This window comes from Hirundo rustica, chromosome 9 (genome assembly GCF_015227805.2).
Source record: "Hirundo rustica isolate bHirRus1 chromosome 9, bHirRus1.pri.v3, whole genome shotgun sequence".
NCBI classification, from domain to species: Eukaryota; Metazoa; Chordata; class Aves; order Passeriformes; family Hirundinidae; genus Hirundo; species Hirundo rustica.
The window spans coordinates 14,516,931-14,543,619 of record NC_053458.1 but is presented as its reverse complement, the minus strand read 5'-3'; the positions used below and the strand labels follow the sequence as shown (position 1 = coordinate 14,543,619).

The window sequence follows — 26,689 nt, the reverse complement described above, 5'->3', positions numbered from 1 at the left end:
AACCATGTTCACAGTGCTGCAAATTACACAGCACTTCACCAGTGTGAGAGATGGCACATCGCCTGTTGTGATAGATGGCCCCACACCTAGAACTGACTGGGATATTCATTTTTTTTATGAAATAACATGCCATCCCTTTGGTGTCTAACTGATGAAGGACAGCTGGTCTTTTCTCCTTCAAGGAGGATTCCCCTTAGGCTTTATTTGGAATGGTTTATGTACATGTGAATTATTTGTGTTAAAAGAGAATCAGTATGGCATTTATTGGTAAACTATAACACACCAAGATGAAGTGAAATTTTAAACTACTTTTTGCATCAACAGTAGTACCAGCTGTTCGATATTTTTCCTTTCTCAGATAGTGGAGACCATTTTCATTAGCTCGAAGGTGCCCCTGTGCTTCGCTGGCAGTATAAATTCATTTATGCCTGCCTTTAAGGCCTCTCTGCCCTTCCAGAGCAGTGCGCTGGAAGCTGAGAATAAATTGCAACCAAAATGCTATTAAAGTGACCAAAAAAAAGCATAACACAAGCAAATACTTTATAATGTTCATAATACTCTTTTTAACCTTCCTCTTCCTTAGATGTAAATTAAAAGGTTATGGATGGCTCCCAGGGACTGATGGGTTCCCTCTGGCCTTTTCTTTTCTCCCTTGATGTTTCCCATAGCTTAGTTGTTACTTGGTGAATTTTGTTGAACCTCAGTCAGTGTCTTGGTTTATGTAACCAAAAAAAGTATATTCTGTTTCATCTCTTGAAAGCCATTGGGGAGATGTTTTTTTCCCTAGCTCTTGTAACTCCAGGGGAGGGGGGGCCGGTGCCTTCTGATAATGGCCCAGCCACTAAATCCAGGTGGGGCAGTGTTTCTTATCTCTTTCACCACCCCTCCATCCTCCAGGGGGACATCTTCTGATAATGGGCCATTAGGGCCCACCAATGACATGACACATTCCATCATCCCATTGTGAGATGCTCCACAGGGAGGGGAGGAGCCAACTGTTGCTGGCTAGATAAAAGCTGGGACTGGAGACCAGCAGGTATCTGTTTTTTCCACGGGATGCCTGGAAGAAGACCAGACCCCTCACCACCACTGGACTTTCTACAGAATCATCTCTACTCCACAGAACCACATCTGTTACTCCAGGAGGATTTATGTGGACTGCTTCCAGCACCCTGATCAACAGGTGCCAGGTCGTATCCCTGACTCTGTCGGGGTTTTTTCCAGGATTTTTTTTGCTTTCTTGCTTTTTTTTTTTTTTTTTTTTTTTTTTTTTTTTTTTTTTTTTTTTACTACTACATTTGTATTTTCTATTTTTTAATATTCCTAGTAAAGAACTATTACTCCTGTTCCCATATCTTTGCCTGAAAGCCCCTAATTGCAAAATTATAATAATTTGGAGGGAAGGGAGTTTACATTCTCCATTCCAAGGGAAGCTCTAGCTTTCCCTGGAAAACAAGGATTTATTTGGGAATTTTGTGTTAAAATATCCATCGGTGGTAGCAACAGCAGGTCTGACTGTAATGAGCTTAATGAATGTGGCACAAGCAATATTTCAGGTAGAAGGCAAAATGTGGGATTTCTTGTGTGTGTAATTAGGACGCTTGGCAGCTGGGTAAGCTTTAATTGCCATCCAAAGCTCCTGATCTTGCCAAAGAATGAAGACTCTGAAGAGAGCTATTGATTTCCATCTGGACAAACAATTTACTTTTTACTGCTCATCAGCCTGATGTGTATCTTCATTCCCTGTCACTGCTGTGATCAAGCTAAAGCTTCTTTCATTGGCACATTTCAGGTGGGATTTCAGCTGAATATGTGGTTAGAATTGCAAGGCGTTAATGGTAAAAACTGACTCACTTACCACACTGGCAGTGCTAAATATACTGTTAGTTTTGAAATTCTCCACATATCTAGGTCCTTCTATAAAGCATCTCTTTGCTGTAATGTCCAGTTGCATCCCAAAAATAAAATGAGCACAGAAAGAACATTCTTCTCTCCCTGTTCAACAGGAGAAAGTAATACTGATTTTATATGATGCATGTTTGTTTATAAATGTGGTGTTACTGAGCAGAGGATTAGATCAAAGAAGTGGATTTTGCATTTCACTTTGAAGGCACAGATGTCCGTAGTCAACTTTTGGGGGAGGCTTCCAAATTTCATGGACTAAATGCCACATTTTTTTCCTGTCCTTGACAGTTTCATTGTTCCAGGGGCATGTAGCTGGTGCAGGTCATGATCTTGAAAGAAATACACAAAGAGAAAACGATTATGTAGTATTATGTAGTAGTGCCACTAGGAAAAAAATAAATGAAGTATTTTGGAAGGAAAGGTTGAGAGGAGTGAGAGGAGGTAGAATTATTTTTGCAAAGTGATCAAAAAACCCACACTTGCTGCAGTTTGTAACATGCAAATAGCATCATTAGGCACCACCATTTTCACACAGTTACTCAATCTAATATTGTGCATGTAATGGAGATTGGTGTGCCCATGCAGGGTAGATGTGTGCACAGCTTTTTCTGTGGAGCACCTCTCCTATGAGGACAGGCTGAGAGAACTGAGGTTGTTCAGCCAGCAGAAGAGAAGGCCCCAGGGAGACCTCACTGTGGCCTTCCAGTACTTAAAGGGGGCTTATAAAAAAGAGACAGAGCAACTTTTTACATAGGCAAGATAGGGGGCAAGGAGGAATAGTTTTAATTTAAAACAAGAGAGATTTAGATTAGATGTTTGGAAAAAATTCTTTACTGAAGGATGTTGAGTCCCTAGAACAGGTTATGCAGAGGGAAGTTGTAGATGCCCCATCCTTGCCAGTGTTTAAAGCTGGATGGGGCTTTGAGCAGGTGTCCTTACCTGAGTTGGAATTGGAGGACTCTATAAGGTCTCTTCCAGCCAAGGACCTTCTGGGTCCCTTTCTATGAATTTATGAAGTGTCTAACATGGATTAATATGGTTATTGACTAGCCATGTCTTGATTTTTTTTTTTTTTTTTTTCTTTCTTTAAAAAAGACTTAACTTGATGTGTAAGGAAAGAAAGAATCAAATTCAAATAGACCTTCTTGGAAAGAGTGGGTTTTTTTGCCTGTTGACTTTAATAACTAATCCCATGAAAGTAGCCTGTAGTGGAAAATAAGCCTTATATGTGAACAAGAGAATAGAGATTAAAATGGTGAATTTTAGATTCATATTTGCCAAATTTAAAATAGAAAAATGACATATTTTCCTGGTTGGCTGATCTTGAATTATGTCTTGCATATTAGAATATTTTAGAATCACAATGTTACTTTTGTGTGTGTGTATCTATCTCCCTTTCTAAACAGAAGGTGACAATATACACAACAAAAGTCATCTGGTAGCTCACACAGCTGTTAAAATACAACAGTTATTGATACATATTCCCTTTGCTAATCAGGGTTGGGTTATAGTCTCATTTTATATACAGTAGTTCTACTGTTGGTTACAAAATGCTTCCCACATGACACTGTCTTATCTTCACTGTTTCTGGAGAGATTTTGAGAAATGAGTCATGGTGTGGTATGTCCTACTTAGGATACTTCAGATGCTGCATTTTACAAGGTGCTTCCCCAAGACTTTGACTTTCAGGTCTTGAAAGAAGAATATTCAGAAGTGGAATCACCTGCAGCCATTCATGATCTTTAAAAATGTGTCTTTCTCCTGTGAAAAATAAATGAAAGAATGCTTTCCCCTCTGTTATTAAAAAGCTGGTTTATATTATTTGTAACTGAAAAGAATAAGTATATAGTTCCATTACTGCTATTAATGTATCTGTTAAAGTGAGCAGATAATTATACTTTAGATCTATCGATACTCTAAAACTGTGGTCATAATCATTAAATAATTATATTTTATATGGATGTGCAATAAAATTTCTTCCATTCTGACTTACTGTACTTATTACCATACGGTATTTCTTCCTTGATCCTGAAAGGAATAAGAATATGAGCATTTTGAGGCACTAGTCTACGTATATTTATAGCACTAAGGAGTAGAACTGCCAAAATGCATGAAATTTTCTGCTACAGCTTTCTGAGAAATCAGTGAGAGATCTCTGCTTTCAGTGCTGATTTCTTTGCAGTTAGATTGTAAAAGGCAAAAACGGTCCTCTGTATTTGATTTCACAAATACATTTCAAACAGAAATGAATTTATGTGGTCAAAAAAGTTACTGGCATATTCACTATGTAAACGGACTTCTCCTAGCTGTTTATTAAGACAGCACTCATTCCTTTCCAATAACGGGGTTAGCAATGTTTGTATGTCCACCTAAAATTAAAGCAGTTGAATTTCCACAAAATATTAAGTTGCTATCAAATGTAGGAGGACAGAGAAATCAAAATATCTGCATATTAGACAGAAGTGTAAGCATTGGTGCAGAACACCTGCAGCATACAGCAAACAGCAATTTACAGGTCATCAGAAGTCCTCAGGATTTCAGGGGGAAAAAAGACTCATAGCCATCAGTTTCAAGACAGCACAAGAAAATGTGATGGAGATATTTTACTGGTGTAACTAGACACAGGTCCCTGGAGCTAAATACAGGCATATTTCCATGGAACTAAAAGAACGGAGCTGATTTTGGCTAGAATTCTTCCTAACCAAGTGAAAGGATAGGAGGGTTTGTGTTATGTATAGAAGGTTGCTGTTGATTTTAACACCAGTAAATCAGTTTAATCTACCTTTTTTCCCTTTGCGGTATGAATATGCTTGAGGTGGAAATCTTCATTTTGAGTTGTACTGATTGGTGAGAAAATTCAGATGGACCCTGTGAAAAATGAGCACTACGCTAACAGCAACTTCATGGTCAACCAGGAGAACCACAAAGATTGCAAATGGGTAGATCTGTACACAGTAGGAACTAACCAGGAGGCATGCAGAAGAAGATCTGAGGATTACTGTGGGCTCCAGGTTCAAAGTCTGCAAATATACAAATAGTATATTGGGCTGTACCAGGATGATCAGGGCCAATAAACCAAGAGAAATTGTTTATCCCCACCAACTTGATACTGGTGAGGCCATATCTGAAATACTGTCTCTGGTCTGGAGCTGCCCCACGAAAAGAGATTGAGAAACTGGAGATTGCCCTGCAGAAGACTACAAGGATTACTAGGGGTCTGAAATGTGTGGTATGGAAAGAGATTTGGAGAGCTAGGCTTCTTTGGTTGGGAAATGAGAAGGTTTAAAAAGGAACTAGAAGCAACCTATAGGTACTTGAAAGACAGCTAAAAACACAGTGGAGGGAAGATCTTCACAGCAGACATTGAGGGCAAATCAGGCAGAAGCTATACCTTGAGAGGTTCAAATTGGATATCATGATAAAAGATTTTGCACTACAAGGATACATGATTCTAATACCAAATACACAGAGATAAGCTCTGGTCTTATTACTGACATTTGGAAAACAGACCTTAAAGCCCACAGATGCTTCAGCTCAGCATCCCTTCAGAATTAAGCATTAGGTGTATCAAGGGTACAGGTTTATCTGCTGAAGGCAGTGCCCTGCAGGTTTATCTGCTGCAGGCAGTGTCCTCTGTGCTGCCTCAGATCTTCCTCATGTGTGGTGGCACTACTTGCCGGTGACATTGTTGAGGATAGTTTTGCCCCTTTCTGAACTGCACCTCAACTTCAACATTCTCCACTGTGTTTCAGCTGGTGAGTTTGGGGCATCCAGAAGCCTCCTGGTTAAGTGATAAGGAACAGCAGTTCAAATGAGACATGTGGATCACTGATCACCCACTACCTTTTCAAGCCTACCAACTGGTGTCACTTGCTGTATATTACCTTCCTCCTGTGGAAGCACCTACTCATTGTGCTCCCATGGTGGGGCAAACAGCTGTTAAACATTCCCCTTTGAAGAAGACAAGATCATTTCAAGCCTGTTCTGTGATGAATTATAGCAAGAGTTATTGCCACCTGGATACACTAATACTGTAGCTGCTCCATTGCTCCTTCATTGTTTCATAACTTCTTAACTCTGACAGTTAGGACAGCATGTTAATAAACTTGGTAGAAAAGCCTATTGGAAATTTAAAACTTTCTTAGCTTGATTTGCAATGTATTAGTCCACTTGTTTGTCTCTAGCACTAATCTCAGTGCTGAGGAAGCTGGCAAAAGAACTCCTTGCCCTTTGCAGGAACACAAAGAAAATCACAAAGTTGTTGGCTCGTGTGCATACCTATAGAAATGTGTATATCTATATATATGCACACATTTATTCTCTTTCATTTGGATATAAAAGCTAATTCCACTTTAACAAGTTTCATGTAAACATAAAGCTTCACAGTTGAATTTGCAAGTTATTGACGAAGTCAACACAAAAAATGTACAAAGCTTTTATAAATCAAGGCAAAAGATGCCTAACTGATAAGAAAAGCTGTGGATTAATTCTCAGGCAGCTGGCTCCTAGAAGGAATGAGAAATGCAAACTATGAAAAGCAAAAAAACCGCTGCAGCCAAATGCCACTGCCTCTTACTGCTGAGCTTGCAAGGGCTTTTCAGGCAATGCGAGGGAAGGACAGCCTGCCACACTGGCACGGTGCTGCCAGCTGGTCAACTGGCTCTACAGCAGGAAAATGGAGTCTTAGGATAAACATTAAAAGGTAACTCAAGTCACATTGCAAAGGGTTTGGATCCTTTCAAAAATATTAACTTGCACCCATCAGCATTTTTAAGTGTTTGGTTTTTTAGGCAATCAAGACCCAGTTTTGATAGTAGATAGGAAGGGAAGAACACAGCATATGCATTTTTTCTCTTGTATCAGTGCAGCCCAGTTTAGCAGCCATGATTTAGCAAAGGCTTTATCCCACCCTTCCCTCAGGAAGCCACACAGTGGGCTCCTACAGCACTTCACAGCAGCTGGTTTTGGATTCATGAGATCCATTGAACAGTAGCTGTATGAGTATGAATGGCATTTCCATTCCCATGGAATGGGAATTTCCCCTTCTACTGCTAGAGCTGATGCTTTCTCGCCAAGCTTATAAAAAAGCATACTTTATTAAAAATGCTGTTGATAGCAGAAATAGTTTTATTGTTGTGTTGTAGTCACAACAAGAACCATTTGCAAGGCAGTTATCCTAGTTCTGTCTCCTCCTTCTCTTAGCTGGAGTAGCATTTCTGGCATATTTCTGGGAAGTCTGTCCATCAGGGACACAATGGTGCATTTCTATCATTTTCTGTAAGAGATATGTTAACTTGTGTAATTCAGTATAAATTTCCTCAGACTACTAATCTTGGGGGTTTTTTTCATCATGGTCATAGCTGTGGTACCTAACCCATGCCTTTTTTTTTTTTAATTCATGGAGTGACTTTTCTCCTGCATAGAAAGAAGGGTAAAAGTGGTCATAAGGCATGGTGAAGGTGAGGATATAGGAGCACAGAAGGTAAACAGTCAGAATCCTGCAGCTCTTGCCTCACTGATCTGTTTGCTCAGCCAAGTAAATCCAGAAATTGATTCTGTTTGTACACAACTGCAATCTATTGTAAAAAAATGTGGGAAGACTACAAATGTGAGGAATGCCCTGTGCCTCTGCATGTTGTCCAGGCTGCTTGGTGCCATGTGTCACAGCAACAATGCTGCCAAAGCTGACTAGCAAAGAATCACCCCCTGACAGCTTTGTCTTCCAACAACTGTGTAGTTGTCAGTTCATGGGACTTCCTCCTTCTCTGCAGGATGCAAAATGCCAGCTGAGGAAACACCCAGATCATTATCCCATAACAGACAAAATAAATATTGTGTTTCCCCTGAACCAGCTATATATAGAATTTATCTGACCCCGGTAATATTCTGAGATAGCACGGGTTCAACTCAGGCAAAGGAAAATGCTGTTGCCCAAAACAATTTCTCTACAGGCTGGCAGATGCACTGTTGATTGATGCCATCCAGAAGAAGTTCTGGATGGCATAAATGGTCTCTTATTCTGGTCTCTCCTTCCAGAAGTGATCTGTTATGTAAAGAATAGATGGCAAACAAGTCTATGCAGTATTTGGAAAATGTAAAAGCACTTCGGAGTTTGTCCGTGCAGAGGAGTGAAGTGACTTGTTGCCTGCCCAATGTCTTCAGCTTCTCTAAATGAGAAGCCCAGACAATTATTTAGTAGAAATACTGACTCACTGAGTCACCATGGTTTTTTACAGTAGAAGAGGAGAAAGAAAACTCCTAACTACCTGGGTGAAAACCCCTTTGAGTCTCTGTTTGTGTATCTAAAGCATGATTAAAATAACATTTTTCTCTTCGATGGCTGTGAATAAGAAGACCCGGTAATGTACCTCTTCTAAGAGAATGATCCATTGATCATAATGGGAGCTTTTGCAGCAGATCAGTGTTAATAATGGTGTTTGGCTGTGCAGTAGTTGCACAGTTTTCTGTTGAGCTGAAGAAATCCCTTAAACCTGTGTTCCTTTCCAAAAGTGAAAGTCAGTGTCTCTCCATCTTTCTGGTGCAGATTCCCCTTGTTATAGTGGGATGTTCTGGTGACTGAATGGTTCTGTTTCTGGCTTGTCACTCTCTGGAGTTTCAAGTAACATTTCATTAATAGTGTGAGAGATGTCCATTAAGGTTTTAGGGACAATGTGACGTTCCAGCATTTCCAAGCAATGGGAAATGTTTTCCAACTTTGCAGCTGCCTGTCATGCCTGAGCAATTGCCTGTGTGGTATGCATTTGTATTCAGCAGTGATCTAAATTCTCCTTTGTCATGCTCACACAAACTGTTCAAAGCAGTGGCCACCTCTGACCTCCAGTGACCCATGTAAAGATTATGTATTTGCTACTGGGCATGTTAGACTCATTATTACATAGCTGTTTTCACTAAAACAATAGAATCCAGTGTAAAAATAATAATTGAACCATAGGATTGGAAGGGACCTCTCCTTATCCATCCTTCCTCCCCATCTCTGGCTTTCTGCTCCTGGCAGAAGTTTCTTCTTAAAAACACCTGGTATAAAGGCTGCACATTTTTACCAGGCAATCTTTTTCTCTGCTCTTTATTGTTAGAAAGTTTTCTGTACTTTTCCTTGATACAATTTAAGCCTGTTGCTTGCCTTCTGCCTTGTAGAAATTACTCCTTTCATCTTTGTGGTAATTTTTTACAGAGCTGCAGACTGTTCTCAAGTTGTGGTTCTGAAAAAACATAAAATCTTATTGATATGCTACTATTTTTTTTATTTTTTTGTCAAATGGATAAAATTTCACTCTCAATACTCAATACTTTTCTGTCATATCTTTTAAACCATTTCTCCTGATTCACTACCTATTCCTCTCCCTGAAAGTGAATGCACTGTTTTCAAGTGCACCCTCAAGTACATTTTGCAAAGCAATTTTCTTCTTCCTGTCACTGTCAGCAGATGACTCCATGCAGTGCAGTCACAAAACACCTGGATTTGCATCCTCCTCTGTATGAAGCATTTTCTCCTTTCCAAAAACAGTTTTCTGTGATACTGCTTAAGCGGTCTGCAGTCCATATTCTGTTGGGAGCATAGTTTTCATTGTTCTGGATGACTTCCATAGTGTGACACAGCTTTTTTCTTTGCTGGGGAGCAGCTTTGTTCTTTTATATTAATCTCTCCAGCATGACATAGTTACAGGAAAATACTGGATATTCAACAAGGTAGATAATAATTAAATACTATATTGGTGCCTGTAGCTGACATATTTTGCATTACTGCACATGATGGATTTTAACAACACTCCCATAAGGCTATGTGAACTCATTCTATTTTATAATATTAATTTGTGAGTAAACTGATATTTTGATAATCTTATTATAAATAGGCACAATATTGCCCTGGGTGCATCTGTTCCTAGATTGTTAATGATGCCTTTCTATTCACCATAAGTAATAGAACAATAATCATAATCAGAAAACACATCTTAATTTGTATTTAAACTGCACCGTTTTATACATTTATGGGAATGCAAATGATTTTTTTACTATAGTCATTAGTTCTGATATGTATTTCCAACACACAATTGTATGCCTAGCACACATTGTCTCATAGCACTGTGTCTCACAGAGATTCTCCAGCCTTCTCTCCTATAAAGGTATCGAGAAGCTGTCAGAAGTGATCTCTGACCGGCTCCCAGGGAGCAGCTCAGGCCGCCTGAGCTGGGCTGGTGACTGTGCCTCTGGGGCAAGCCTCACGGTCCTAGAGAGCATGTCATGTGTGTATGAGATCACAGAGTAGCATCACCTCACATCCTGTCATTTCAGTGACATCTAAAAATTGTCATCGCTTACAAATTCATGAAGTGATTGCAGATGTCAAAAACATCTGTATTGACTAGAACTTTCCAATCCATTGGCTGCAGGAAAACTATGTTCAATACCTTTTCTGATAGGAACCCTGCAAGTTTTAAAATTACGAGATAGTATCCCTTTTTCTTCTGGGTAAAAGTAATGCTAACTAAAAGAAAACCAAACTGTGCCTATGTCTGTATCCCAAATATGTAGTAAGCCCAAATAGGCTCTAACAATGGTGGAAGGATTACATGTTATACCAGATACAGCATTATACTCCTTGTAGTGGATTTTCAAGAATTTGAAATGTCCTATGTGGTAGCAACTCAATTACCTGTCCATTTGTTTAAGCAAAGTAATGTTTGCACATCGTTCAGTGGATGACAGTTGTTCAACTAACTGTGCCTGTTCACATTAAGTAAAAGCAGTCTTACAGAATGTTTGTAGAATGTGTGGAAAATGCAGATGAAAATCTAGTGAGCTGCCGTTTTAGAAACACACTTTGGTGTTTTCTTTGTGCTTTTCATTAACCATATTCCCAAATGCTGAACACCAGCAGGTACCTGTGCAGCATGGCCAAGGCAGCTGCCTGGGTTTTGTCTCAGCTCTGAAGGGGGAACACAGAGCTGTGTGCTGGTGGGGTCCCCTCCATGACCAGAGGCACACTTGCAAAAGCCTTGCCAGCAAAAGCAGGGCGGGAAGGAAAATTCATATTCGTTCTTTTTTTCCTGTCTGGTCTGCTGAGGACAGACCTTGGAGATACCTGGGCGGCTTGGGAGCAGGAGCAGTACAACTGAGGGCTGGTGCTGTGGAGGTTGCCTATGGCACGAGGTCTGGCACAAAGCCCCATTTGCCCGGGGGACAGAGATGTGCTCTGACAAGGGCTGGCACTCCTCCAGGATAACCTCCAGTCCGGGTAAAACTGGGGAAAATGAAACCGGGGGAAGCGTTTGTTTTAGGGTAAAGTGTGTGAAATCCTTATTGTTTCAGTCCCTGAGGCGGAGGTGGAGCAGAACACCGGTGTCCCTCCTACTCCTCAGAGGTAGAAACCTTCAAAGGAGTGGGAGCTGGTGGACACGCTCGGCCGGTGAGTGGCCGGTAGAAAGCCATGACGAGAGCGTCGGCTGAGCTTATTTCCTTAGGATTTGTATTTGGAACTGCTCTTGTCATGGGATATTCTTCCATATGAACCGCCTGGTTTTCAGTTGTGCCACCAGGGAAGGAGAAGGCAGCGGCAAAGGGCTCGCAGGTGGCCAAGACAAGGCACCCTCGAGCAGGAGGGTCATCAACCTTCCCCCTGCCCACCGCAGCTGGAGCGGATGTAAGAATGTGCCTGGACGCGAGGAGTTAGAACGCTGGCATCACAGTCGCGCCTCTGCCCAGAACTAGCGGGATGGGGCTGCGCCGCCCGCCGCCCCTCAGGCCACCCGCGGGGGCGGGGCCGGGGCGCGGGGCCGCCCGCACAGGTAAGCGGCGCCGCGCGGGGGGCGGCCAATGGCGCGGCCCGGCCGCCGCCGCCAGCCAATGGGGGCGCGGCGGCGGCGGCCCCATGGAAATGTGCCTGGTGGGGAGCCAATGGGGCGCGGCCGGGCCGCGGGCGGCGCTCTCTCCGCTGCCAGCGCCGGCGGCTGCCGCGCGTCCCTCGCGTGCCCCTCCGCCGTTCCCGCCGCGCGTGCCCCGCGCCCCGCTCCGCCGACCCGACCCGCCGCGCAGCATGGCCGGGCTGGGCGGCGGCCCGGCCGCCTTCGGGCGCTGCACGCACGCCGTGGTGCGGGCGCTGCCCGAGTCGCTGTGCCGGCAGGCGCTGCGCAGCGCGGCGGGCCCCGAGGTAGACTTCGCCCGCGCGGAGAGGGAGCATCAGCTGTATGTGGGTGTGCTGCGGGGTAAGCTGGGGCTGCAGGTGCTGGAGCTGCCGGCCGACGAGAGCCTTCCCGACTGCGTCTTCGTGGAGGATGTGGCCGTGGTCTGCGAGGAGACGGCGCTGCTCACCCGCCCGGGCGCGCCCAGCCGCCGGAAGGAGGTGAGGTGCGGTGTGGTGCTGCGCGGAGCGGGGCGGGGAGCGATGCCCGAGCAGGTGAGCTCGGGGCGGCCGCGCCGTCGGGTGTGTCCCCGGGCCCGCCCCAGCCCCCGGCGGGAGCGGGGCGGCGCGGACCGCGCTCGGAGCCCCAGCCCCGCCGGGCGGGAGCGGCCCCGCGCAGCGGCTCCAGCCCGGCATCCCGCCGCCGGCAGCCCGGCCCGCTGTGCGGCGGAGCCCCGCCGTGCTGGGCTTACTGGAGAGCGATGCTCTGCTCCCGGAGACAAGTGGATGGACGGTGTAAACTATGACTCATCCATTTTGCGGAGTGAGGGCTTTCGCTCCGTGTCAACTTCGTCAGTCCGGCAGGATGGGTCCCTGGCGGATTGTGCGGGTTTGTGTCCACGGTGCAGCCTCGCTCAGTCTACTGACTGCCTATTCAGTACACGTTGAACCCGAGGTCAACCCCAGGCAGTGCATCGCTGGTGCCTGCGATAATTGTATCTAATGGCCTGTGTACAAGAACTGGCGTGTGTTTGGTGTATTTGGTGTCAGCCTTAATGCCCTTGAACCTGATGTTGCCTTCCCTCTGAAACCATTGCAGGCCCCCTGCGTGTATGGGGGACGCAGGCTATCTCATTGGAGAGAGGTGTGGAGGACGCACACCCACAGAGGCCTGACTTTAGATCTTCCTAGTACTTTCTTAATGTCCTTAGTCCATTCATAAACTAGTTCATCAGGCAGTACATGCCTTGAAGTGCCACCTAGTTATCTCCTCAATGAGCAGTGACAGTCTGCCTTCCTATAAGCACCTTTTAACATAACCCTGCTCATGTCTCTTTTAGTTCCCGTCTTTGGTACCATAGTGCATTGTGAGATCCAAAGGCATGTGCTGTTGTGCCTGTGGGACTGGCCACTAGCTCTAGTACAGCAGCAGCTCCTCTTGGCCTTTGAGAGCAATGGCTGAGTTGCTCCACTTCGTTTTGGTGCTTTTTACATAGTGCCTTTCTCTTATCGATTGCAAAGTTTTTCTAAATTCTCCCTAATAGTGTAACATCTGAGATAGCGCATACAACTTGTACACAAGCACTTCTTGTGCATAACCATGTGTATTTACTCCTTGTAACACAACTGAATGCTCTTCAAGGTGACAACACCAGAGAAAGTGTTTACCACATGCTACTCTCAGAAGCAGCTGTTTCTTAGCCAGAATGAAAGCGAGTTTTCACTGGTCCTTCCCATGCCACACTGGTATGTAGCTCTGTGGGTCCTCTTGCCATTTATACCATCTCCCCTTCAGGAGGAGGAATTTACTTCTTTCCATGAGTGACTTTTTCAGACAGCATCATGAGCAAGAGAGAGAAAGAGCTTTCAGGCATAACTTGAACATTATTAGTGTTCTTGAATGATGGAGCAATCCCTCCCTTGAGTTTTCTATGAAGCAAAAACAAAAAAATAATTAAACGAGTATCCTTTCAAAGTTATAACAATGCATAATGCTACAGTGTAATGCTTGTCTAAACATTTAACTCTTTTTACAATTCTTCTCCTGGTGACATCACTACAGCAGTGTCTTGTGGAAAGGGGGAGAAGGTGCTCGTTTCTGCAAGATGCTATCTGCCTATTCCTGATCCCTTTCCTCTCCAAGGCATCTTCTCCTTCCCAGCATGGTTACTGTCAGTTTTGTTTATCTGGAGTGTCTGTGTTGAGTAGTTAGTGACCAGGATGTCATATTAAAAACAGTGAAATGGCGAAGGCTTTAGAAAGCAGGAATGCACACATACCTACCCAGAGCTCAGTGGTGGAAGGCTTGGTGTGTGCCTTGGACATCTTGGCAAACGTCTATGGTAGTGCCACTTTCATAAAGCACCCCTCCCGAAAAAGCTGCATGAGAGGCTATTTCCTATTACCCCCAAAGCTTCTCTGCTCTTATTTCTTCCAGCTTTGATTCTGAAGGTACCAGCCACAGGTGCTTGGGGAGTCCAGGCACTGAGGTATGTGGGCATCCTGTGCTCAGAGAGCCCAGCGCCTGCTTCTGACCCTCCCAGTGTCTGTAGCCTTCCAAGGTATTTTTCTAAGGTTTATGTTCAGTCTCTGAATTTCCCGTTGAAACAGTTGCTGGAGTCTAGTGGCAGGTGATGTTGCTGCAGGGTCTGTCCTACCATCTGCCCTGTCAAATGCCTATTGGTGACAAGCTCCTGGAGGAGTTTGAGGCATCTTTATTGAGCTGTGAGTGGCCCCAAACTGGGGCAAGGGTGAGAAGTGATACCATTGAGGTCTAGGCTGTGCAGAGGGTCCTCCCCAGACTGAAGAAAGGGGTTGACCCATGGAGACCTCATGGTTGAACAGGGACAAATGCAAAGGGGCTGCCCCAGAAAAGGAAGGATCGTGTATCAGTTAGCTTGGGCAGCCTGTTGTGAAAGTGAACCAAGGCTGTTGTAGTGCACTCTCACTTGTACTGGGTGACAGGGAGAGCGGGTGGATACAGTCTATGTAAGCACTCATTTCTCAAACTGCAATCTCTTATTCTTTTTATGTAACGTAAGTGCAAACCCATGAATATTTTAGCAGTACAGTTGGCGTATGCTTGGCTTAACCCAGTAAAGCCCAACTCCTGATCATGCACTCTTGACCTGAGCCTCCCTATAAGGCCGGACTCAGCTGGACTTGGCTTACTGGTCTCTTAACTATTAGATTTTTTTAAATCAGATCAGTCAGGGGCAGAAAAAGAAGGAAAGGATAAAGGAAATAGGGGTGTAGGGCACCATTTCTGCAAATAATTGAGGGGGGTTTGTGTCTGGGAAGTCTGCCAAAGAGGCATGTGATAGGTTGAGCTCTGAAGCCTGATGAGACCAGTGAAAGTTGAAGAGTACAGGAGGTTGCTGAGGTTCATCCCAAACACAACAGCCTGGTTGCATACACAGCTGGAGCCTTGCTGTTTCAGGTGTGTTGTGCCTTCTGATAAACTGTCTGCCAGATGCATGAATTGAGTAGTACTGTCTTCGTCTCCTCTGTTTCATGCTACTGAAAACCTATAATGCAGTATTTGAAAAGGATACAGCTTTTTCTTTCACTGACTAGACTCCTTATTAAGAAGACTTGTCACCAATTATGATAACACTATGCAGCAGACAAATTTCTGCAGTAGTTTGTAATAGCATTGATTGAGCTTTCAGACTTTATAGATATTACTGCTTATCCCTCCCAGCAACATTGGATTCTTTACTGATTGTCTGTCTGGAACAAAACAAAATAAAATCTAGGGTTATGTCTGTTCTTGCTCCAAGTTATTGTAAGGAGAAAAAAAGAATTGAATTAAATTTGGTCATGTTCAGGCAGTGCTGGGAAAGAGCCCAGTATTTTTTTAGTAAAGTAGAAAAATTAGTCATGCATTTAATGATTTGTTTGCAAGTCAGACTTATTTCAAGGCATTATATTTCTGTGTTATCAGCTTCTGAATTTACTTTAAAAATCATGGTTTCTGTGGTGTTTTGAATTTGGCAGAAAGGTAAAGGCTTTTGAAGTAAGCCAAAGGTAAATTGCGAATATGTCTAAGCTGGTGTTTTGCTTAGCTGTGTGCAGTCACCAGTGCACTTGATGCTTAAGTTGAATAAGTCCAGTGGAAATGTTGTGGTCACTGATCAGATTGCCAGTTCCAGCACCTTTTGTTCCAGCAGTATGTTCTCAATTGTTTATTCCTCTAGTATAAACTCTCAACGTCACCTTCTGCATAAGCAGGGTTAGTTGCTGTGAAGAGCCCTCATCAGCACATTGCTCTTGCTGCCTAATGCAGAGCATATCTTAATGTGCTTGGGATAGCACAAAATGGAATTTCTACCATTTCTGTTCTTATGCAGGCAGATGGAAACCCAGAAGCTCAGCAAAGTGCACCCACAGTGACCTGGCCCCTTCTCAGCTGCCAGATGGGGAATGGATAATTAGTTGGTGCTGGGAAAACTATAGGCGCTGCTGCAGAAGAGCTCAGAGTATTTCCTTCCTTGGTTAAGAGGAAACTTCTACCCATGACCTTTGTTATTCCCTACTCCCCCAAGACACACTAGGAACACTTGTGACTGCATTCATGTGGTGTAGGATAGCTGTGAGGGACAGAATGAGCAGCAAAGGACTATGTTTGTCAAATCCCATTCTCTAAACAAGAACTGGAGAAACCACCTAATTGCTTTTTTGACCTCTCTGGGTACCTCTTCTCAAATCTACTTGCTGTGTGGCAGCATTTTGTTCACAGTAATGCTTCTGGAGAGCTACCAGCTGTGCTGGGCCAGGTAACCTGCTCCTCAGTGCTGAGCACCCTCAGCTGCCACCCCCTCCCACCCTGTACAGCTTGTGCAGGGCTGTGTAGCTGTGTATGAACCATTGCTTACACCCTACACTGGCCTGTTATCACAACTGCAGCTACTGCTTGCTGGAGTGATTCTCAGACCAGGAGGTGAAGGTTTTTAAAGAAAACAGAAGGCTAAAGAGTTTACTAAGTTATTTATGTATTGTATACATTGAGGTAATACAGCATCACTGCTGCTAAGGTCAAGACACTTTCTGCACTTTCTCTGTAGATATAGATGGTCCTGCAGGTTAATGGTGTCTGTTTCAAAGTAATAGAAAAGCTAGGCTCAGGAGAAAGATTTAAGGCTCTGCTGACTCCTGAACTCAGTTAGGTTATGGGGGTTTTGTTTAACAGCGTGTGAGTACAAGTGAGCCTGTATCTGGAATCATAGAATCCTTTAGGTTTCAAAGGACGTTAAGATTGTAGAGTCCAACTGTTAAGCCAGCACTGCTGAGTCCACCGCTAAACCATGTCCCTAAGTGCCCCATCTTTGCATCCTTCAAAACCTATTCTACTACTTCCCTGGGCAACCCAAAGCTTGACAACCCTCTCAGTGAAGAAATTTTCCCTGACATCTAATCTAAACCTCCCCTGGTGCAAGCTGAGGGCCTTTCCCCTTGTCATGTTGCTTGTGATCTGGGAGATGAGACCAATACCCACCTCACTACAACCCCCTTTCAGGTATTTGTAAAGTGATGAGCTCCTCTCTGAGTCTCCTTTCCTTCAGGCTGAGCCCTTGATGCTCCTCAGCTGCCCCTCTGAGGACATATGCTCCAGACCCTTCCCCAGCCCCACTGTCCTTCTCTGGGCTCACTCCAGCCCCTCAATGTCTTTCCTGAACTGAGGGCCCAGAACTGGACACAGCCCTCGAGGTGTGGCCTCACCTGGCTGAGCACAGGGGGACAATCCCTGCCCTGCTCCTGCTGGCCACACCACTGCTGAGACAGGAGGCCACTGGCCTTCTTGGCCACCTGAGCACAGCTGGCTCACGTTCATGTTCAGCTGCATCCCCAGGTCCTCCACTGGGCAGCTTTCCAGCCACTCTGCCCCAAGGCTGTTGTGCTACACGGGGTTATTGTGACCCAAACATAGGATCCAACACTTAGTACTGGTGAACCTCACAGAAGTGGCCATGGCTCACTGATCCAGCCTGTCCAGATCCCTCTGGAGAGCCTTCCTACCCACAGGCAGTTCAGTAATGCCTCCCAGGGGACTCTATCAACCTGTCCCTTAAATAGGTCAATTTCTTCTTTTTCTCCAGTAATCAAAAATTATTTCGTGATTGCTGTGCCTAGGGTGGCCTTCAGCTACCAGATCACTCACCAGTCCTTCTCTGTTCAGTCCTTCACCATATCCAGAGGGACCTAACACATCAGTGTTTGCCTTGCTGCCACATGGGTTTGCATCCCCTGCTTCCACTGAGACCCCAAATGGGAGGACCTCACCAGCACACCAACCCTCAAACATTGGTGTGCTGCTCCCAGGCTTATCTCTACTTAGCCTGGTTTTTATCTCTTTTTCTCTTCAAATCTAGTTTAAAGCTCTTTCAGTGACCCCTGCTAGCTCCTCTGCAAGGAGACAGATCAGTGTCTCCAGCAGACCTGCTGTTGTGTAAACCTACCCATTATCAGAACCCAAAAATTCTGCTGGTGACACAAGGCTCAGAGCCAGGTATCGATCTGCTGGCTCTCTCATTTCTTCACTCGTCACCCCCTGCAGTTACAAAGCTAGATGGGGATACTACTTGTGCTCCTGATCCCTTAACCAGTTGTCCCAAGGCCCTGTGGTCTGTTGGTTGCCCTCAGGCTTCTTGTTGGGACTTCATTGCTGCACACTTGAAAAATCAGTAATGGATGATAATCTGAGGGCTGTATCAGGGGAGGAAACTTTCTTTTCCATCTTTAACCAGGGCCCCAGGAGTCAGCAGGCTTCCTGAACAAGTGGGTCTGGTCTGTATGGGGGGCCTTCTGTTCCCCTTGGAAGGGAGTCTCCTCTGTCATGTCAGTGGCCTGTCTTTTTGTTCTTTATGGAGGTGGTGTTGATGCTGGGCACAAGCTGACTGAACTTCCAGGCTGGATGAACCAAGCAGAGGGGTTCCTGTAGCTGGGCACCCCTCCCACAGGGATGCTCAGTGCTGCTGGCCAGCACTGGGGGAAGGGAAGAGTGGGGCACTCCCTGCAGCCCAGCTCGGGGTGACAGTGCTCTCCCACCAAGCTCTGTCTGGGCAGCTCTGTGGGTGCAGAGCTTAGCGAGGCTGTGGCTTTCTGCTGGGTGGTTGAGCTCCCTGGTTGAGCTGGTGCTATCAGGAATCTGTCTCCTTTCCATGGAGGATTAGCACTGGCTGGTCACTAGAAAAGCAAGAGATTAAATGTTTTGTTAACATTTTAAATCATTCACGGTTCTTTAAACTGTCACACAAATTGTGGGGGTCTTTTGTTTTCATTGATCCCTTTGCACATCCTTATTGTGCTTTACCCTTGATAACCCAGACCACCTTGGAGTTCCACCTAGAAAACTTAGGATAGAAAGCACAGAGATTGCCACAGTGTAATTGCTTAGTACTTAAAACAGCAGGTAAGTAAACATGGGCAAACACTACATGAAGGCTGACAAAAACTAGAGATGGCACCAGGTACCTTTCCACCTTCTTGTTAGATTGGGTTTTTTAATACCTTTCCCATTCTATACCGAGCCATATATACATGCTTCTTTAGCCTTTTTCATCATGTTCTCTATCTAACCTCAAAACTTAGAGTGAAAGTGTGAAAGATACTGTCAGCATTTTATTTTCTGTCATACTGAAAACAAGTTGAGAAGTACCAGCCAGACTTTAGATGAGATGTATACCTGAGTTTTAATATGGGATTTGGTTGTTCCTTGGGCCTATAATTGGGAAACCCAAATGTAATGATCTTCTGGAAAGGTAGTGTCACTTGGAGACTTTCTCCAGGATGATGGGGGATGCCCATCATGAGTTACAGAAGGCAGTGAAGTAACTCATATCAGAATCTGCTTCAGTGTTTTCTTTTATCATATCAATAGCTTTAATTTTCAATGTTTTCTATATTAGTATATAAATTAAACTCATGCAGTAGAGGAGAAAAGTTTCTTAAACAGTACCAAGGAGTTTAAAAATACCGAATCATTTAGGCAATATCAGGCAGACCGTTATCAGGAGCCAATGCAATTATCAGTATAAGTAAGAATGGGTATTCTAGCCTCCTAAAGCAGACTATTTCAAAAACCATCTCCTTCACAGTTTTAAGTGATGCCTTTTGGTTTGGGCAGGTGGTTCTTTGGTCTTAAAGTTCATTGCTGATGTGGCTCTGACCCTACAGTAATAAGGCTAACACTTTGGTTCGTGAACTGGCTATGCCAAGAACTGTATTTTTTCATTTTCAATTTTGCTTCTGAGATCCCCGATTTAATGAAAATGTTTGGAAGTAGCTTCTAGACAGATCAATATAAGTGGACTGTATTCATTATAATTGGTTTCTATCTATAGAACTGTAAAACAGTCTTTAAGGACAGTCTAGGAGCAGCTTGGGTTTCATGCTTTTCTAGTAGAAGCCATATTTAGACCTTGTAATTGAATTGCGATGTCAGGATTCTCAGAAATATCCCAGCTGCTGACCAGAAGATTAAAAAAAGTCAGAACCTAAATTAAATGCCTGTTTTTTAATCTCTTGTGGACACTTGATTATTATTGTGCAAGCCCAATGTCAGCTTCTGTACTTTGTTAATCACTGTTCCTTTAGCTGTGATAAATAGCCCTTGGTGAGCTTATAGTTCAGTGCAGATGCTAAGGGGTTAAAGGTTCCAAGTAACCATAAGAATTTCCACCAAGTAAAAAGGTCCTTTGCTGCTGCTCTGACTTACACCTACAGCTTGGAGGAATCCTGTTTGGGAATTTTTTTGTAAGTGCTTTACTTAAAAGCATTGCAAAAACTAGTTTATGACAGTCATTTCTGGAATTCTGGGTTTACGATTCAAAGGTGGGTTCGTAACATCCTCAGTATAGTCTGCCTGATGGGTTGTGCACTTAAACATCATCCCTCTTGTTGAGGTGACTGGGGCATGCAAATCTTCAGCAAGCCTGGCTGATCTCAGCACTGATATTTTTCATTAAAATAAACACATGCAGACTTTAATTTCTACCACTGTTACTGGTTATTTTGAAGTGACTCTGGAGCAGGTGCTCTGTCTCTGCTGTAGGCTCAGCATGACCCTGCTGAGGATGCTGTGGGAAGTGACTGTATAGCAAGTTTAAACTTGCAGCACTCCATTCATGCTGAATATTTAGTGAGCTTAGCAGCTCAGTCTGGGAAAGCAGTGTCTATACTTGTGTTGATCAGTTTTCAGAGGATTTCTTGTCTTTGTCAAAAGTCTCCTGGTAAATAGTGCTGGATCAAAAATGTAGACCTGATCATTAAATGGTGACCTGAGACAAAAGTTTATATATACACAAAACAGTCTTCATTAATTGTAAGTTACACCAGTACACACGTACGTCGTGTAGAAGTCATTGTTTATGGCAGGCTTGCCAACCAGAAGTTGTGACTACAGAAAATATGTTCCTAAAGAAACAAATTACTGTCAGTAATTACTGATCATTCATCCCTTTGAAAAATAAACCATTCTGCTTGCCTTTTTTTTTTTTTTTTTTTTTTTTTAATTTATTATAGAAGCATATCCCTAGGCAAGTTTATAGGGTAAGAGAGCTTCACTCTTGGTGTCAGATCTGGTCAGTCACAGTTGTAGGGTGAAGATAAATGATGTACCCACAGCGTCAGGTCACAATATCTTTTATTGCTGCCCCTTTTATAGCAGTATTAGGAGTTTGTCTTCCAAAAAAAAAAAAGTGAGATGTTTTGTGACTGAGATGTACCTGAGTCAGGTCTTGCATTCATCCAAGGACAGTGATCACCTACACCACTCTAATGTGCCATTTTTCTGTCACTTGGAGTCAATATTAAAACAGTGCAAGTAGATAAAAATCAGCTTGTTCAAGACTTGCAGAACTCATTTTCATGTCAATAGAGACTCAGTATTTGGCAGCATCTTTAAAAAACGATTGTGATAATTTGTTTCTGGAGGGTTCATTATGTATGGTAATAGTAAAGGATCTGGCTATCCACGCCTGTCTCCGGATGCCAACTGAAGTTCTCTGGCAAGATGAAATCATCTATCTCAGCTCAGTCCCAGCTGGCCACTGAAGCAAACCAAAACAAAACTGCTGCATAATTGGACACTGTTGACAGTGCTGTGATTGATTTTGGATTTCTCTGCTTTTTCTGAGGCTTTTAATGTAAGAGCTGTCAGGAAGCTGAATCTTGTATCTCAGAAAGGGTGATCTTGCGGGATAAAAATCCTGCTTGTGCAAATGTCTCTGCATTTCAGTATGGTTGATGTCCTTTGAGCTGCAGGCTCATATCCGTGGAGATGGTCATCTCCATGCAAACCCGGGCTAGAAAGACAAGTGTTTTAGAGATAGAGCTGATTTTTGTCCTGCTCTCCAGAAATAGCAAGCTATGTTTTTAAAAGTCATTTAAATGCTTAGTGGTAAACTGCAGACTGTGCCTCTGTGTGGAAGTAGAGACATTTAGCAGCCCTATAGAAGTTAATTTTGCAAACAGTAAAAGCACTTTGGAGCATTTCACCTACCCAAGTACTGAGTGTGCCTGTCATCACTGTGTTTAAAATAATAAAAGTGATGAATCTAGTGTTCTTCCGACATTTTACGGCGGAGAGGTAGCATGGCTATTGCTAGTCATTAGATATTCACTATTTAATACACTAGTTCATGTCTTTGAACCTGTAAAAAGCCTCTGATGAAAATACTTATGCCTGCACTAGCTTGAGAGGCAAATGCGAACTGATAGAAACAACAGATAGTGATGGAGGATGATATGAATGGAATGTATTTTCCAGTAGAAGGGTCTGATTAAGGTCTTCTGTAAAGTTTGCCAGGTTTTTTTTGCAAGGTGGTTTTGGGTCACTCCTGTAGCCTTATATATTCAGAAACTTCTAACTATGGTGCTTTCTTGGAGTAGAGGGTGTTAGACAAGAAGAAGGCACAGGGTCATAACCCTTTTCCACATTCTTTCTGACTGCAGCAGCTTGAAATGTGTGCAGGGAAAGCTGGTTTTACTGTAGGTTTCTGAAAGAAATCAGGCAGACACTGCTCTGGTATTGACTTATTTGTCCAATAATTCTTGATCCTTTTGATCTGAACTGGTTACAAGGAAGGGGACAAATACAAGGAGGAGACTGAAAGGTAGCTCCACCACCACCAGTGCGGGAAAAGTCAAGGCAGAAGTCAGTGTAGGAGAGACACTGTCAAAGAAAGGGGTGTGGGGAGTAATCTGACTGTCTGCATGGGGGAGAGCCTTTGTCAGCACTTTATGCATCATATGGGATGCCACGTCTTCACTGATGCTGGTAAGTCCAGCTGTGGCCATCTAACTCAGACAAAGTGAAGCTTCTGCACTGCCATACAAAAATCTCTTATTTTTATGACCTTTAAAGCAAATGTTTCTGTTAAGCTTCATCTTATTTTGAAAAGTGATCCTATTGTCACACAATAAACCAACCAGCTTGCCTTGACCACAGAGCTCTGGCTTATGACAGTCCCTTCTAGATGAGCACTGTATACCTCCAGTATTGCTGAAAGGCCATTTTCTTGACTTGGCTCAAACTGATTATTCATCTGGACCTGAAATGCTGTGTGAGATTCTGGTTACCCATTTTGGAAATGTAGAATAAGCAGAACAGGTGTGTGGATGGATGAGAACCTTGCTGCAGTGTAGGACTGTTCCTGGATGAAGTGCCACTAATTAGATAAATACCTTCAGCTCAAAGTTATTTTGGGGAGAGGAAAAATAGGAGAGTTTTACAATATCTCAAATGGTACAGGGCAAATGAACTGGGACTGACAGTATGAAAATAACATCCAGAGAAATACCCAGGCAGCAAATTCCAGCAGAAGGAAGTACTTTGTCATGCAGTGCACAACTGAACTATCAGAGTCATTGCCAGGATGCTGCAGGGTTGGGGGGGGTGGTGCGGGGGCAAAAATACAGCTGGATGTCAACTATGAAAGAGATCCATCAATAGCTGTTTTAACTCTTTGATCCAGATGCAATAGCTGGCTTCGGAAATATGTGCACTGCCTCTTACAATAAGCTGGAGAAAATATACTGGAGACAGCGGCACTCTGTGCTTGTCCTCTTTGTTACTCTTTCCTCAAGCTGCCAGTACCGGCCGCTGTTGGAGGCAGGCTGCCGGGATATACAGGTCTCTGTTGACCCACTTAAGCTGGTCATGTATTATGAATAAGCTGTAATGCTGATAGCTGTTTAGCAGACTCATAATGAGTCACTTGCTGTGATCCTGAAGGTCACGAGTTGTTCCAGGCACTGGCTGTTTGGGAGGCAGATGCCCTGTCTTAACCTTGCACAGATCTTGCTAGTGTTCTCCTCCCACCTGGCAAGGGAAAACTTGTGTTCAGGCTTAATCAGGGTGTCCAGTGGCATCAGATGGACCATCACTAGCGCCAGCATTGGGTGGTTTGAGATCAGATGTTGATTTATTTTTTTCTTCCCTGCCTCAGGATATCCATCCTAGAACAGATAGTAGGAAATTATTCCACCGTGAAGACAGTCAGAGGTATTTTATGTCAACAGTGTAAAAGAGTTCTGCAGCACGCCCCAGTCCTTAGCAACTCATATTAACCCAAAGAAACAGTGCACACTTTGTAAAGCAGATATTTCTCATTGTGAAATGTTGTTTCTAGCTTTTCCACATCAGCTGTGAAAACATACTGCCATCCAAGCTTTGCAAAATGATTCTTAGAAAGGCCTAGCAGTGAATGCTTGGCAAATAGAGCTTTAATATATTGAGAGTCAGGCTTAAAGGCTTAATGTTATGGAAGAGAGTGTCCTAGAAGAGCCTTTGCAGAAAGCTGGCAGGGGAGAACAGTCTCCTGTGGACTTTGGGGTCTGTTTTGTTGTATGGCAGCTGATAATAGGCCAATTTGTGCTGTGGAAATGATCTACAGATTTTTTCTGGATAGCATGTTATAGATTAAATGAGCCTGAAAACACCAGCATTGGTAATAGGAAATAGGTATTCATTTTCTGAGTGCAAGGGGCCATTTGGAAAAGGTGCCACTCTTTTTTGACCTTGTGCTCTGGCTTCACGGGTAGCCCAATCATGGAAAATTTTAGAGTAGAACTGCTGGTCTTTTTATGCCTGCGAAGAGCAGCAGCGGAGCTGTTTCTAGGTGGGTTTGATGAATGGCAGGCTGCCAGGAGTGGCATCCATCTTGTATCTGAGGTAATGCCATGAGCAGCCTGAAAGCCATTTCTGACAGGAGAGCACCAAACCAGCTGTGCATTGTGCAGGGCTGACTGGAGAGGTTTTGCAGGAGCAGGACTAGAGCTGGCATGGCAAGCGTTCCCAAACGTTTCCAAAGCCTTCACAGACATCAGCCCATTGTGTTGAAGCCTGGTGTAGACCAGTGACATCTGTGATGCCCTGATCAAACTGGGGTCAGGAGAGCCTTGGTCCTGTGGGTGTGACAGGGCAGGGAAGATGGGCTCTTGTTGCATCTCTGCTTTGGTGCCTCTCACTTGGCTGCAGTGACCATCCCAGTAGTTTTGCCTGACCCAGTAGCTGGAGCTGTGGGTCCCCTGCAGCCCACATGGTTGTAGCTCTGTGTCTTGGCCATGCAGGTTGACTGGGGAGTAGCAAAAGTAAATGCAGTGGAAGGTGAAACAAAGAAAGGTGACTGCTATCAAGGCTCTCAACAAAGACAGAGATGTTTGTGGTACTGATGGGAAAATACTCCCAGGACCGTCCCCTCTCCTAGCTGCAAGCGTGTCCTGTCTTTCCTGGGGCTTGCTGTTTAATGTCCTGACTTCGATATTTCCTGAGCATGACTTTATCCTTCTCATTTCTCCATCCTTAGGGGAACTTTGGCACAGATGTCAGCAGTCACCGGAAACGGCCAAAAGCTTTTGTGCAGTAAAAATGTGCTCTGTCCACACTTCAACTTAAGGACTAAAGGCACTGCTTAGAATTCTGCACCAGGCTCCTCTGAATTTAACCTAGTTTCCACTTTGTTTAATTTCTTTACCCTTGATACAAGATTGCTGCACACAAGCCAGAAGCCTAATGGGAGCTTCTAGAGATCTGCCAGTCCTCTGACACGCAGCAGTAGTCCTAAAATTTCTTAAGAGATGGGTTTGTGTTTTTCTGAATGGAATGTAAACCAAGGGCTGCTAGTAATACAGTGTGCAAGGTCTTACTCAGATTTATATAAACCCTGAAACTGTGTCTAAAAATAGTGCATATGCCATGAAGTGCTATGCTGGTCACAAACTGGACTTCTCTGGAGTTGTATGAAAAGTACTGAAAACCCATTTAAATGTTTAGTCCTACGAAGTACACATGGACAGTCACGTTAAATATGATAACACTTGGAATGAACTGCAGCTGTGATACTAGCAGGAGGCACAGGGTATGGGAATCATCCTAGAGAGGTGTCCATCAGGGGGGTGCAAGCTTTGATTGCCTGGTCTGGAGTAGGAAGGAGTGTGGGGCAGCTGCATGTAGATTTAGCAAATGCTTTCAGACCAGAAGGAGTGAAAGAATAAAAACAGACAATTGGCATGTATTAAATAGGTTAGGTTAGGTTTCAAGAGAAGGGACTTTTTATTTTAATTGTAAGGCTTGTGCTTATGACGCAAGTGTGTAAGTAGATGGGGCTTAATTCTGTAAGGTGACAGTGCTTAATGTAGAGCTTGTAATTAGTCTTACTAGTTTAAAGCATTAAACTCCTTCCTCCCTTGTGTCTGCTTACTTACCATCTCTCTAAGCTGGTCTCATGGTCATGTTTTTCACTAGTGGAAAGTCTGAGGTAATGTAATGTTTGAAATGTGGCTGTAGCTTTAAAGTGTTTCTTAGCCTTAAGCATTGACTAGGCGATTTTGGGCTGTTGTGTGGTGCCTGTGAAAGTGTGTGGTTAATAGCACAATAGAACTCACATCCACAGTAATCTTAAATAGAGCATGTGGCAGTATGAAATA

At 43.9% G+C, this 26,689-nt stretch overlaps 1 protein-coding gene across 1 annotated transcript in view; it reads left to right on the top strand.

Annotated features, from left to right (window-relative positions):
- The first annotated feature begins 11,928 nt into the window (after positions 1 to 11,928).
- The window catches only part of DDAH1 (dimethylarginine dimethylaminohydrolase 1), a 57,393-nt gene continuing 42,632 nt past the window's right edge, over positions 11,929 to 26,689 (top strand). Inside the window, exon 1 of the mRNA XM_040073399.1 lies at positions 11,929 to 12,262. Within this exon, the coding sequence (XP_039929333.1) occupies positions 11,957 to 12,262 (306 nt within the window). The 5' untranslated portion in view covers positions 11,929 to 11,956. The remainder of the gene's footprint in view (positions 12,263 to 26,689) is intronic.